The sequence below is a fragment of the Crocuta crocuta genome, unplaced genomic scaffold (assembly GCF_008692635.1).
Source record: "Crocuta crocuta isolate KB4526 unplaced genomic scaffold, BGI_CrCroc_1.0 scaffold687, whole genome shotgun sequence".
Lineage (NCBI taxonomy): Eukaryota > Metazoa > Chordata > Mammalia > Carnivora > Hyaenidae > Crocuta > Crocuta crocuta.
In genome coordinates this window covers 107457-122371 of record NW_027530182.1, presented here as the reverse complement: position 1 = coordinate 122371, position 14915 = coordinate 107457, and the positions used below count along the sequence as shown (strand labels likewise).

Below are 14915 nucleotides of genomic sequence, written 5' to 3'. Positions count from 1 at the left end.
GGTGACAGCCAGTTAATCACAAATTATAGCTTATGGCTACAAATATTCCTGTCATTTTTTGTAGACTGGGATGTCTACTGTTTTAACAGTAGCATATCCATTCTTTAAGTGCCAGTGCGCTGAAACATTAAATTTTATTGCATGCCTTTACCAGAGCTTATGTAATTTTTCAAATGGCAAATCATAATGATAACTAGTTTTTTATATTAAAAAACCACCATGATTTTTTTTTTTTTAAATAGCACCATGAGGGGTGCCTGGGTGGCTCAGTTGGTTAAGCAACCCGACTCTGGATTTCAGCTCAGGTCATGATCTCACATTTCATGAGTTTGAGCTTCATGTCAGGCTCTATGCTGACAGTGTGGAGACTCCTTAGGATTCTCTCCCTGCCCTTAACCTGTTCATGTTCTCTTTCTCTCTCTCTCTCTCTCAAAATAAATACATAAACATTTTTTAAAGCAGAATCAAGCTTTTTTCTCTTGTTTAAAAAAATGAAAATTATGTATATACATATATATGATAAAGTTTTAGGTTTTTTTTAAATAAAAATTTCTATTTTAGAGAAACTGAAATATTTATAAGTGAAATTATGTGATGTCTGGAATTTGCTTTAAAGTAAAGCAGAGGCAGTATGGATAGGGTAAAGGTGAAATCAGATTGGCTATGAAGTGATAATTGTCGTCATGCTATCTACCATCGCAATTTGCATACTGTTTTATAATTCCCTTTTATCTTTTAATTTTTTATTTAAAACAATTTTTTTCGTGTTAATTTATTTTTGAGAGAGAGAGAGACAGAGTGTGACCAGGGGAGGGGCAAAGAGAGAGGGAGACACAGAATCTGAAATAGGCTCCAGGCTCTGAGCTAGCTGTCAGCAAAGAGCCCAGTGGGGGCTCGAACTCTTGAACCGCCAGGTCATGTCCTGAGCCGAAGTTATACGCTTAACTGACTGAGCCACCCAGGCACCCCAATAATTCTTTTTTAACTTGTGTGTATCTCCTCCCTAGTTTTTAAGTGTTGTAGAAGTTGAAACCAAATCTAGGTCACCATTGTGTCTCCAGCAACTATAACGGTATCTCACATAAATTAAGCCTACAATAAATATTTATGGAAAGAATGTATTAATTAATTTATCTTCTTAAGTGGTCTCTATGACTACTGTCTCTCACATGTAGTTTCAGGAGGGATGGCTTTAAACTATAAATGTGACCATATTTTGTTCCTCAGTAGCATTCCCCCATCAGGGTAAGCACTCAGATATTTATACACAAGGTCCAGGCCCTTCATTGTGTGAGGAGCTCCTTACTCCTCCTCCATGTCTGTACTTCACCACTCCACAGACTACTTGTACCACTTGTGTATTTCATGCCTCCTTTCTTCAGAACATTTTCTCTCTCTGGGAGTGTCCTCCTCATCCACACTTTAAACATGGTGCCATAGAGGCACCGTCCTTAACCTGGGGAGGCTGAGGTGATCACTGCTCTTGTGCAATGAGGCTGGCGAAGTAGTAGCGAACACCACAACACAACACCTCTGCTTTCAACACACTTCCTGCCTCTCAACTTTGACAGCCATTTTCTTCTTATCATTTTACTCTTCACTGACAGCAAGTGTCTCTACAGCAGTTACTTTTTATTTTTTGTGACATCCTCGACTTTACCTGGCAAATAGAGGAAGCCAATAAATATTTGCAGAATGAGCAAATTAAGGAATGTACTTTTTGTTTAACAAGTAATGAGTTTTCCATAAAAGATATTAAATCAGTGATAGACTTACCAGCATTCCCAAAGGTTGTTTTTCACATTTGCACCGGTTTTCCTCTGTTTTTTTCCACAGTATAGTCAGCAGGTCAAAAGACAAACCCTTGAATCATATAAATCTAAGAATGAAATGCAGAGGTAAAAAAGACCTTGATGTGACCCAAGGAGCCAAGGGAAACATGATACTTAGTTTTTCAAAAGTTCAAGATTTATTAAGTAGGAGGAATAATTCTGATGATAATTTTAATGAAGACTTTGGTTAACTTCAGTGGAGATTGCTTCTGACAGATATTTCAAATCTCCGATATAATGAGGTCTTTGACCCTCAGTACATATTTTGTAGAAGAGCCAAATTACAAAAATAATAAAATGTTGGAAAATGAGATCTTTTATTATGTTAATGTGAACTTTATAGCGGAAGAAAGTCATAAAGCTTGAGTTTTCCCTCTTCTTTTGCAGATATGTCTTCTCCGACTACTATGAAGAAGCCTGAAAAGCCACTGTTCAGCTCTACATCTCCACAAGATTCTTCCCCAAGATTGAGCACTTTCCCCCAGCACCATCATCCCGGAATACCTGGAGTTGCACACAGTGGTGAGGAGTTTCAGGCATAGGGGAAAAGCCTCCCTCTTGTTTGCAGAGCTTAGTCTCAGGGATGGAGCAAGAGTTTAGCTGTGGTGACCATATTTTCTCAATCAAAAGGGGGAGGGTCATGACCCTGTCAAATATTTTTTTCTTATCAATGTATGAGAAAAAATATTCAAATAATTCAATTACATAACATTGATATATGTATTTTTAATTGCCTTTATTGGAAAGATTACGATCACAAAAAATGATAAGATATGGGATACATAATTATCTTATTAGCTATAGCATCAAGATTCGTCCCCATTCTATCTATTTGACTAAAGAAAGATGCAATTTCAAGTATGTTGCTGAGTTTAGAGTATTTCCAGAGGCATTAAGATATACAGACACTATTTCATAAATGTTATTTTCTATATAAAGGTCAATATTTAACTACTTATTTAGGAGTAAAATTTTATTTTACTATTTTATTTAGGAGTAAAATTAATCAGAAAAATAAAAAAACTACTTTTTTTGGACAGTTGTTTTTTTTTAATGTTTTTTATTTATTTCTAGGAGAGAGAGAGACAGCGTGAGCAGGGGAGGGTCAGAGAGAGAGGGAGTCACAGACTGAAACAGGCTCCAGGCTCTGAGCTGGCAGTCAGCACAGAGCCCGACGCAGGGCTCGAACCCACGAACCGCGAGATCATGACCTAAGCGAAAGTCGGACGCTTAACCGACTAAGCCACCCAGGCGCCCCTTTTTTGGACAGTTTTTTATGTGCACAAATATTTCCTGTAGGCTCGTACCCTTGATATTATATCTAATATCCTAATTTACATAGGAAAAAGAATACACTATTTCATATTTATACTTTAAAGAACAATTAAACTAAATCCCCTTTCAAAACTTAAAAATGAGATATAATTAATAAGTAGTACTATATACTTTCTATTATTCTTGAGCCCTAGAAAGGAGTATACTGAATTTTTGGTGGAGGAAGTTTTGTATGTAAATGTGTTTATAGAGATACTCTTAGTGCTTTTAATTTATAGATAGACGACTTCTTATCCTTCAAACAAAATGAATCTGGTTTTTAAACCTTTATTCAAAGGTTACAGCTTTAGTCATAAAAATGTCCTTAGCTTTGTTCTGTAAGTGTGTGTTGATATGTAATGTTGCCATACAATACTTTAAAAATGCATGGCCATTATTGATATCACTAAGAAAATTATAAAATTAAGAAAGGAGTATACAAATCAGATATGACTTAAAATTTTTATATTTATATTGTTTGTACTGCTAAGATAAGTGAAAAAATCAGTGATTATTTCATGAATCTGTAATGGTTAATATTGGAGGAAAATTAATTTAGTCAAATTATCCGTTTATTATGATACCTGATTAAAGTACTCCTATTTCTAACATTCAGAAAAAAATTAAATAGTACATTTTTATATAATGAACCATGAGAAGCCTAGATAAGCTTTCCACCTTGGTCCTTCCCCAGATATTTATTCAATGTGTAATGTATTAGGCCTATGGTAGGTACCTTGGTCATGAGAGACAATTTCTGTCCTTAAAGAGCTCATGGAATAGTAGGGAGACAGGGGGCCACATCAGGTTGGCCTCTAATCTGAACAAGACTAGACAATTGGAAAAGGATTAGATACCTGAAGAGATGTGCTCTTAACTAAAGGTTAGAACGTGATTTCACTACGAGAAGGAAGAACAAGCGAAGAGGAAGGTCAGAGTGACCTGTCTGTTTCAGACAGAGTGAACAGCATGTATCAGTGTCACAGAAGTCATTGCAGCAAGACATTGCCATATATCCCAGAATCCAGAAGTATCTCAATGTGGCCTATGAGGAGAGAGTGGCCAGAGATGAGTCCTAAGAAGTGAGCCAGGATGGGCTCCTTCGGCACTTGAGGACCCTATAAACCTGTGAAGTTGTTGGGCTTTTATTCTGGAAGCAGTAGGGTACCAATGAAAGATTTTTAGTGGGGAAGTTACATGCTTAAAATGATATTTTTTAAAAAATCATTCATATAAAACCATTAGGGATGCATTGGAAGGAACAAGACTGGGGAAAAGAAGATCATTAGGAAGGCTTTGCAATAATGTAGACTGGAACCACATAGACATACATGTATGCATGTGTGAACTCTTTCATAATGAAGGGAAGTATTTTCTGCGTTGCATTTTGCTTTTCTTTTTTTAAAGGACAAGAATGACTTTTATTAATATGAAGTAGCCATTTTTGCTTTCAGTTTGAAATACTGTATTCTACCTAGCTTATATTGTGCCAGCTACCACTTAGGTGAACACAGTACCAGGGAGCCCAGAGATCTGAGGCCTGATTTCATAGGTGCCAGTTCCACTGAACAAAGATCTCTTCCCAAACTGCTGGTACCACATTGATCTCAAAGCCCAGAAGACCCAAGACGGAGCTATACATATATCCTTCAAGGGTTTGTGTATAGACTGGGTGAAGACCATGGTTAAATTGAGAGCACTTCAACACCAAGGAAGAAGATGCCCAATTCAACTTAGGTGTTTGCATTTCCTTAAATTATACTTTCATATATGTATACTTCTTAAACAAAGGGATATTCCAAAAAGGAGTTTCGTTTAAAGAATTATGTCATTGTTCTCTGAAATGCATCCCTTCAATGGAGGATGCGCAGACTTCAGTGTGTGGAAAGATTACATGAGGCCCTTGTTTAAATACTAATTTCTGGTGCCTTACCCGTGGAAAGCCTCATCCAGTAGGTCTGTGGTTCAGCCCATGAATCTGCATTGTAACAATAATCCAGAGGATTCTCAGCAACCTGGACATTCAGGGAGCAAAATTGTGACCATAAAATTGAATTTATGACTCTTCTTTGTACATTCTCAATTTCTTGTATTTTCTGGAAAAAAAAGCTTTCTTTGGGGAAGATAAGTAATACTGCTTTAAAAGTACAGTACATACATATATATATATTTGTACATAATTACAAAGTTGGAGATAAGTCTTTCCAGATGATTTTTATTAATAGGTCATGGAAAGAATTTATTTTTCATATTGTTTGCTAAGTTGTCTCATAAAACACTAAACATTTATCATATGTAATTTCCTATGATTTGGATCAAAATATTAAATAGAAACAGACATTTAATTTTCACTTCTCCATATACTCGTTGGAACTCCTACATTGTACTCATGTGGTTGTTTTCCTCAACATTATAGAGATAATGATCATGCAATTATATTCTTTCCCCATTTTTCAAACATAAGAATTATATTTCAAAATCTAAACAATAGATTATGGTCATAATGATGTTGAAAAATTACAGTACAATTAAACATTGTCTACATTGCATATGTTTTATATGTTATTTCCCTTTATAAAATATGTGATTTATTGGTAAGTTAATATCCCTATATGAAAGTTTAAATTCACATTTCTGTGGGTTTTACTCTTGGTCTTATCTTAATAATGTCTTTTAAGCTACATGTAATAAAAGTTAGAGTAGGAAGAAGAATAGTTATAGAATAGAGCCCTATTGGTTTTGAAAGGAACATTTTCATTAGGAAAAAGCACTACCAGGCCCTACGTTCAGATGTTCGTAAGCATTTATACAATGATCAGGTAATTATTCAGGACATTATTGCTTACTAATTATTGGCTTCTCTTTTAACCAACTATCCGCCAGGATGTATAGGGAAAATATTTATTTAAAATTGGTGTTTTGAATTGAAGTTGAATTCAACTTCTGTTTTGAATTCTGACAGAGAGTCTGTGGGTGCCCCTGCCCTTCAATTACTGTTGTGAATTGGTCTGGACTTAAGACACAAAGACTTATTGATCAAAGATCACATTCTGGATGGGCGATAACTATGCTTTAAGAAATGTTTAAGGAAGCATCGGCTTCACCTATAAAAGAGAAACTTCCTCGTCTCCTCCTTCATAGATCTAGAAAGCAAGATTGCTGGTCCCCTAGAGCGAGGTTGGGTCTGCATGTTCTTGGTGCCAGAGTGGAGAGCAGAATGAAAGACTCACTGTCTCCGCAGGAGGGTTTGGGTAGACAGTGGGAGAAAGGGAAGAGCGTAGCTCAGTCTCACGGTGTTCTCAGGGTCGGGGGGAGCTGTGGGCAGCACAGCTGACGTCAGTCTCTCCTTTTCTATCTTCTACAGTCATCTCAACTCGAACTCCACCTCCACCCTCACCGTTGCCATTTCCAACGCAAGCTATTCTTCCTCCAGCCCCATCGAGCTACTTTTCTCATCCAACAATCAGATATCCTCCCCACCTGAATCCTCAGGATACTCTGAAGAACTATGTACCTTCTTATGACCCATCCAGTCCGCAAACCAGCCAGGTAAAAATGAGAGAGAAAATAAGCATAGAGCCTAAGGGAGATGGAACAGGTCTGACGCTAAGACGTGAAGCTTACTCAGACAGTATGTCTGGCAGAACATCAAGCTTTTGAAATCCATCTTCAGGAAGTCTCTTGGTGACTCAATAAGGTTTTATTTAAAGGTGGCTGAATGACAGGTAGGAAGTGTATTGCCCCAAAGGGGCACATTCGTGAAGATGTTTTTGGTTTGATGTTTTTGAATTTTCATTGACTGAAAAGAAAGTTGATGCAGAAAGCGCATTGACAAAAAAGCTCTGAGCTGGAGTTCACACCTCTGGAGTACCTGCTTTAACACAGAGATAGAGTGCTCATTTCAGGCAGGAGTGAGGTATGCGCTAAAATAAACACACACGAAAGAACTTACAGTTGTATTTATAGACCAACGATTAGGTATTAAAATAAGCTTTGGTAATGTAAACATTTTTAGTGTTTGATGACTACTTGAATATTCTTTGTACAGACATGACTGCATTTAATAATGAGTGACATTACCAGGAGTGTCTATTTTCTTTCTTTCTTTCTTTCTTTCTTTCTCTCTCTCTCTCTCTCTCTCTCTTTCTTTCTTTCTTTCTTTCTTTCTTTCTTTCTTTCTTTCCTTTTATCTCTTTTTAAAATATCGTACAGTGGTTTTAGGGACTTTTATTGTGTAAGTGTAGGGACTCATGTGCCTTTCTCACTCCCTAAACATGTGGCTTATTCTATGGAGAGGTCACTTCATAGGGATTCGATATGAGAGGATTTTTCATTATCAAGTAGACAGTCTTTGTGCCAAAGCTGGCACATTCATAATATCCAGAGTCTGTAATGTAGTTCTGATCTCAGGGTCTGGTATTTGGCATTGCCCTTTTCCCTCCAAGACTCCTGCCCACTCCTTATTATGCCTTTGAATGCTCTGAGAGATTGTCATAAACATTCTGTCATTAACGCTGTTCAGTTCCTAAAATGCCAGTAAGTAGTATGTGCATATTAATTTAGAATTAGCAAAGAAAAGATCTGAAAAAATCATTCTGGTTGTGTTTGTTAAAATGAACTGAAATGGTCTTTTCTGAATGTTTTATTTTGAGTAACAACATAGCCAGCACCCTTTGGGTTACTTAAAAAGTTACCTGGACTTTTAGTTCTCTTGGCTCATAATACTAAACTAAATACACCATTCTTGAGTTTTGAATTTGTAGTTAAGCCATTTGTATCTTAGAAGAAAATGTCCAAATCGTGTAGCACTTTTAATGACTATAATAATAATTACTAAGTAAAACAGTGGATCTTAATATATCAGTTTAGAAATAAAATTTGCCGTCAGATCGTGGATTCAAGAGTCTCAGTTCCATAGAGCATTTTGCTAGACTCAGCTGGGAACAGTGCACACAAGGTCTGATTTTAATTTGTGTAGAATTTCCATGAATAACAAAGTCTAATTAAGACATCCATTAAAAGTCCTTAACGTTAATTCAGTGTGGAAAATCTTAGAGTTCCATTGGATTTTTTTTTTAACTGATGTCTTAATTAGGCACTGTTAGGGGAAAAATTATGCAAATTAAAATCAGGCCCTTAGTGTTATGCATTTCTTTAATTATTCAGTGCTTGTTTTAGGTATATTTCCATTTCTTTATAAGTTAAGAGGGCATATTAGGTGATAATCTGCCTATATTGTTCTGGTTTTCTTCCTATTTTTAAGGTAAAGCTCTAGTTTCTAAGAGAAGCATCTTACTTTCATCTCAATTAAAAAAAAAAAATCCCCTCACAGGATTTTGTATAATAGTAGCAACGTACTATGTAGGGTAATCCTTTCCTAATGCCGCTCAACTTCATCTTCAAATAAGATGTCTCTCTTTTCGTATCTGTGGTATGAAAATTCATTGAACAGTCTTAGAAGAGAAGTTTTATAGTAGTGTGGCTTCATCTGTTTGAGCCAGTGGAAAACCAGAAAGGAATAACCCTCCCATTCTGACTCTGAATTCCAGAAAAGTTGTCTGTATTGGCTTGGGACTTGTCACTTTTGTCATTTTTAAATGAGAGAAACGTCTGTTGGTTCATGTTGATTCCATTCCAGTAGACAAAGCCTGCAGAATTGGCGAGGTAACATATTATGTGGCAGTATTTTCTTAACACTATTGTCGTTCTTCCGTCCCGTGTTCTCAGGTAGGTCCTAGCAAACTGTTTTGGGGAACACAGTATACAGAAATGCTGTTTACTACCGAGTGTACCATGAATGGGAGAGACCTTTCTTCTTTCTTGAGGCAGATACTTAGAACAGTCTTTTGCAACGTCCAGGTAACCAGAAGTTGATGGTCTGCTTTAAAATAAAAGGACTTTTTTCCCTTGAAAGGAAAATGCGTCTTTCTAGTAAACTACCCAGGTGTTTTTATGGGCACCTTATATCTGCTTTGATTTTTAACTCCAACCCAGAAACAATTAATTTGCATTTCAGAAGAGGACTCTTGATATTTACCTGCTTAGCTCTAAAATGGGGGGAAGAAATGAGGACTCATTCACCTGTAGTTCACTATTCCTTTCCAAATATCCTCCAGCCCTGCACTGGTTTTGATTGTTGGGGCTGGCAACTGAAAGGACTTGTCCTCCCCACAGCAATTTGGAGATTAATTACATTGCTGGTGCACCGATTTGAGTGAGACAGTTCTGCTATTCAGTGGATTAATTTAAATAAAATTAGTTTAAAGATATAACTCCCTCATAAACTCTCTCATAGGTTTCCGAAGGGGGAGACTCTGGTCAATTTTCCTGACATAAAGTTAAATACTTAAAATTACTCGTGATGAATAGTCAGGGTATTCAAGAAGTCCATTATTCTTTACAGAAGAAATAATGTGGCCTCCGAGGAACCCAACCAAAGACTTAGTGCATGTCTCTCATTGACTGTGTTTAAGTGTGATTAGCTGTTCATCTTTTTAGCTAAAGAAATGTCCCCTGGTGATTTCTGTGCAGGTACTTAGATAACGATTTTGTTCATTGCACTCTTTACCTTTAATGGTGCTGATTAGAGAGCCGAAATATTTGTGGAGAATAATCTCACAGCCAATTGTTACGTACAACAGGAGTGGAGAATTCCAACACGGGTGTAATCGAGAATAGCATGCTCTGTCTAGAAAAATACATTCCAGTATTTTTTTTCAAACAGTGTACCTTAGGATTTTGTCTCCTTACAATGGATACTATTTTCATACCTGGGGCTAACACTCAGATATTCATATCTTCTCTATCATTGCCCCAGGGGATTTTCTTAGCTGATTCCCACAAATGTCAACAATAATGTTTTGCGTAACTCTCCATGCCCAGCAGTGGAGGAGTAACTTAGGTAAGAAAGTATATATGATTGACCTCTGCTCTACTTCAGCACATTTTAATTGACTTTGGAAATCTTTTATTTGTAGTTGTGAGGTCAGGCCTGGTCCACCATTTTATATCATTGTGTGGATCTGAAATTTTAAATGCTTTAAATAACGTTCTATCTGCTTGTGTTGGTAAATCATCAAAATTAAATGGAGATTCCTAGAGCCTAAATTGTTTGGTGTGTGTGTCCGAGCATACTTGTGTGTGAAGAAGAGCTAGGGTTTTTGAATGCAGAAGATGGGCATTAACTATATATAATGGAAACTATTGAGTTTGATGTGTTTGATCTCCTAGATATCGTGTCTTCCTTGGGTCAGTGATAGCATCCTTAGGTGAAAATTGCATTCTGAAAACAAAACTGACTGACTGCAGAAAACGAAGAGCAGAGAAGAAGGCATGATTCAAATTCTCAGAGCTCAGGAATTATTTACACTCTAGTCTTGGGCTAAGCATGTAAGTCTCCCCTTGAGTCTCCGTGCAACGGAATGAAAGGATCAGTTCCACCTGGCTTTCAGGTGTGTTATAAAGATGAATTAACCCATACAAAGCATTTTGAAGGTGAAACTTCCTTTTAAATGCTCCTGCTTCTTTTGACTACTAACCATTGGTTGGTCTCTCTGACTCAGACTTGAGAGGGCGTGTGTGGCAGTTAACAGCAAGTACACAGGGTTCACAGTGGAAGTTGTTGGACAAGACGCCTGCCTTTTGGATTGTTTCACCTGGCATTCTGTTTTTGTTTTGTAGCCTAACAGCAGTGGTCAAGTAGTAGGGAAAGTGCCTGGCCATTTCACACCTGTCTTGGCACCCTCTCCCCATCCCAGTGCAGTGCGACCTGTGACCCTGACCATGACAGATACTAAACCCATCACTACATCCACTGAAGGTGAGGCAGCTTCACCTACAGCAACCAGTAAGTATTTCTGTAGGAAATGAGAAATGTCCATCGAAGGCACCATTGGATATCTGATCCAAGGTGGAAAACACGGCACCTTTTCAGACCAGATGGAGATTTCTCATTTATGTGGAACTAGCAGGCATGTATGTGGCCTGGCTCTCACGAGCTCTCTCTTATCAAATTTCAGTCAGTATGTCATATTTGAAAAGGGAGATGCTTATTTGTTGAATAAAGACCTATAACAAAAACAATAAGTCATGCCTGCTCGTTCAAGGTATACATCGAAAATACACTGAATAACATGACGCAGTGTACAAGGTTTTTATGTCACCCGGAGAGATTAGATACTTATTACTTATTGGAGCAGTCCTACAGAAGTCAGTGCCCTTCACAAGGCAGGCCGAATCAGTGCCTCTGTAAGATAATTGCACGTGTACATTACTATAGGCTATGTTATTGCAAACAACAACAACAACAACCAGTTACACAATGCTGGGTACAGATAAAAACACTTTAAAGTTGAGTATTAGGCACATATAAGCCAACTAACTGCACTTTCATTTCATTCTCTACAACCATTTTTGTTTTGTTGTTGTTGTTGTTTTTTGTTGTTTTGTTTTTGCCTATCACGGTATGTCAGGTACTATACTTTTTAGTATGGCCATAACATTTTAAATGCCAGAGATTTATCCAGTGAGCTTACATCGAACATACCAATAAACTAAGTGATGCCTTTGCTTCTTCATGTAGAATACACATAAAGACACAAGAAATTATTACGCAGTTTTTTCAGTTAGCTTCATTCAAACTACTGGCTTCCTGGAACTGGAATTGGTCCATACAGATTGGTCCAGTGGAATAGGTCAAGCTTCAGCCAGGGGGAATTAACACACTCCTCAGTTATGCATTATGTACCCAAAATTCAGAGGTTCCCTTTTCTTTCTTAGAGAAAAAAAAAAAATTGACATGCTCTGGGAATGTCTGAGTAAAATTCCAGAGACACCTCTGGCTTGCTCTTTCTCAGGCTTTGGAAAGACACTTTTTTTTTTGTTTTGTTTTGGTAGTTTCTTAAAACCTAGGAAAGAACCCTGCAAGAGAAATGGACAATACTTTGAACATACAGTGAATTCAGCATTTCTTTCTCAAAATTCATGAGGCCCCGTAGCCTAATCAGTCCACGTAGGCTTGTAATTCCCATCAAAAATCATTAGGGTTTGTAACTGGTTTGTGGGTAGAGGGTCCTACACTAGCAAACACTTCCCTGAATGCACAGATGAATGAAATCTGGTCAAGGAAGACTAAGAATTCTTTTGCTCCGAAGGTTAGCTGTGCACATTACAGCCACTAAAATAACGACATCCAGATTTTAAAAGTGGATGTGTTGGCATCGTTGAGCGAACGAAGTCAGCAATTTAAATAGAAGCAAATCGAAAACAAAAGATTTTTTTAAAAAAGCATTTGACAGACTATTACAGGATAAATAATCCAAACCAAGTTCTAGAAGCTTCATTTACCTACTCTTACAGTGATATTAATAGAGGACATTCAAGGGCTGATCAGACCCCAAGGATCACAGCTCACCATGGGAGTGCTATTAGCCTGCTTGCTAATGAATTGTTCTTATACTCACCTATAGGCTGGTCAAAAGGGATCTGATTTGACTCATAAAATTACAAAATATTCAGAAGGAATATCTTGGTTGGATAAAGATGGCTGTATCAGCTTATTTTCCACTCCCACATAAAGGAAACATAGTGAGTTGTTTTTCTTTCCTATAAACAAACTTGTAGCTCCAGCTCCAGAGACAACACTGATCGTGAGAAATTGGTCATTGAACTGATAAGTCAGTGAAATTGCTGAAAGCACATAAATGAAGGAAACCTCTTTCTCATGGTTGAAAGAATAGGGCTCTCTAAGCCTCTATGAGGTTCTTCTCCAGATGCCCATGCTTTGCACTGAATTCCAGAAGCCTGGAGATCAAGTAGGGGCCACTGACTACTTGTGGCTGCCCTTGTATGGGCCCCCCCCCCCTTTTTTTTTCAGGAGTCATTAAAATTGAGTTGTGAGCATCTTTACTGTTTTAAAAAGTTGACCTGAAAAAGCTTCAGCAGATCAAATTCTGCAGCCCTTCAAATGAACATGGCAGAATTAACATATTTGGCTTAAAAAAACAAGCATTTTTAAAATTAATGTCTGGATTTCTCATTAATTTGATGGTTTTCAGCCAAACATTTTAGCTTTCTTCAGACCTATAAATGTAACAGAAATGGTGAACATGTAGCTCTTCTGTTTATTCCAGCACAGAGCAGTGGGGTTGCTTAGTGCTGGGAAGTCCTTTTCCTTGTGAAAACAAACAAAAGTCTTTAGGAATAGGGAGATGTTTTCTTTGGAAAATTCACTCTGTCCCGAAAAGCACCTGTTCAAAAAGTACTTGCGAGGTGAGATCAAAATAATTTAAGAATATTCCCCATATGTATTTAATACCTGGTGGCCAAGTATTTAAAAGATGTCACCATTTCCTCCCTGGGCCAGTCTCAAGAAATTGGCTCTTTGCACTTAAGACAAAGAAAGCGTTTTTTTCCAAAACATTTCTCTCACACTTAAGGTCATTTTCACATTAAGTAAAGTACTGACCTACTTCACGCTATACGCTCTCATAAATATAGGCTTCTCCTTCATGTTAGTAATAACTAGATTTTCTCTTTAGCAAGATGTTGTTCATTCTGTACCATCAAGCACATCTGTTTATATCCCGTTATTACAAGCTTTCACTCTTTCCCGACAGACTTTCAGTCTGCTTTTACATTTAGGATCACAGACCATCATCGATGATTCCATTGTTAGACAGCTAGTATCTGGTGAAACCGTACGACTAGGAAAAGGGCCCTTCTACGGAGCCAATGTTTGGTCCTCCCGTGGGACTATAAAACCAGAGCACATCAGTGTGAGACGCCCACCACCAAAGGTCGGGATGTGGTTTATTGGATAGATTTCTGGGGAGGGGGACAGACTAGCTGATTTGAGGTCAACTGCCCTTTCTTTTATTTATCTCTTGGTGTTCACTCAGAGTAAAAAATAGGGACACTTTATTTTATTTTATTTATTTATTTTTTTGGTTGCAAATCCCACTTCTCTGGGTTTCTTTTACATGGACAGGGTGTTCATTCTGATAGTTCACAATTTTTATCTTTGTTTTTGTTCTTCCTTAATCAGCCTACACAGCCTCAGGCACATCTCAAGCCAATCGATATGTGGGACTAAGCCCAAGAGACCCATCCTTCCTACATCAGCAACAGGTGGGCAAGTTTCACCCAGGTGTGACGGTGTAGCCATGCTTTCGCATTGGTGCTCTCTCCATGCTGCCTCTCAGATCTGGACTCAGAATGGGGCTCCCGGGGGGCTCTGGGGAAGAAACCGATCATTTCATTTTCCAGAATATTTTCTCATTTATCCTTTGTTTCTTGCCTCTCTAAACAGGGTTTCTCAAATTGGCTCAAGACCTTTTCCACCTCTGTCGCCTAGATCGATAACATCCCTGAGTAACCAGGGTCTCAGCCAGGAGATTTTTCTCAGCCTTGTTGGCTACTGAGAATTTACTAGCCTATAGCTCCCAAAGACAAAAACTGAAAACTGATTTAAAAGCCCATTAGAGTAGAAGCAGGACACAATTTGTGTTTTTGAGCTCTTTCATAGTTTCCAGATGTTTTCCTCATTTTGGACTTTGAGTCCAAGAGGATGAGTTATGAAGCTAAAATCTCGGGCGGCACATCATTCCTATTTTAATAGGTTTAAGTTGGTTTACTGATTTCAGATGTGATAAAACACTTTTTTGTTGTTCTGCTTTCTTACATCATTTATGTTTCAAGTAGCATTTTAAATTTCACATCTCATTAATGCTGTAAATTTAATGCAAATGAAGTGTTTATCCAAACTGTGAA

At 37.6% G+C, this 14915-nt stretch overlaps 1 protein-coding gene across 7 annotated transcripts in view; it reads left to right on the top strand.

Moving 5' to 3' along the window:
• NFIB (nuclear factor I B) overlaps positions 1–14915 on the top strand; it is a 228958-nt gene that overhangs the window by 190837 nt on the left and 23206 nt on the right. For 3 of the 7 annotated variants that reach the window (XM_077765032.1, XM_077765029.1, XM_077765035.1), the window contains 4 exons: positions 2220–2354; positions 6511–6695; positions 10827–10992; positions 14191–14273. In XM_077765032.1, coding sequence (XP_077621158.1) covers positions 2220–2354; positions 6511–6695; positions 10827–10992; positions 14191–14273 — 569 coding nt within the window. The remainder of the gene's footprint in view (positions 1–2219; positions 2355–6510; positions 6696–10826; positions 10993–14190; positions 14274–14915) is intronic. The other 4 variants (XM_077765034.1, XM_077765033.1, XM_077765030.1 and 1 more) reach the window with 3 other exon arrangements.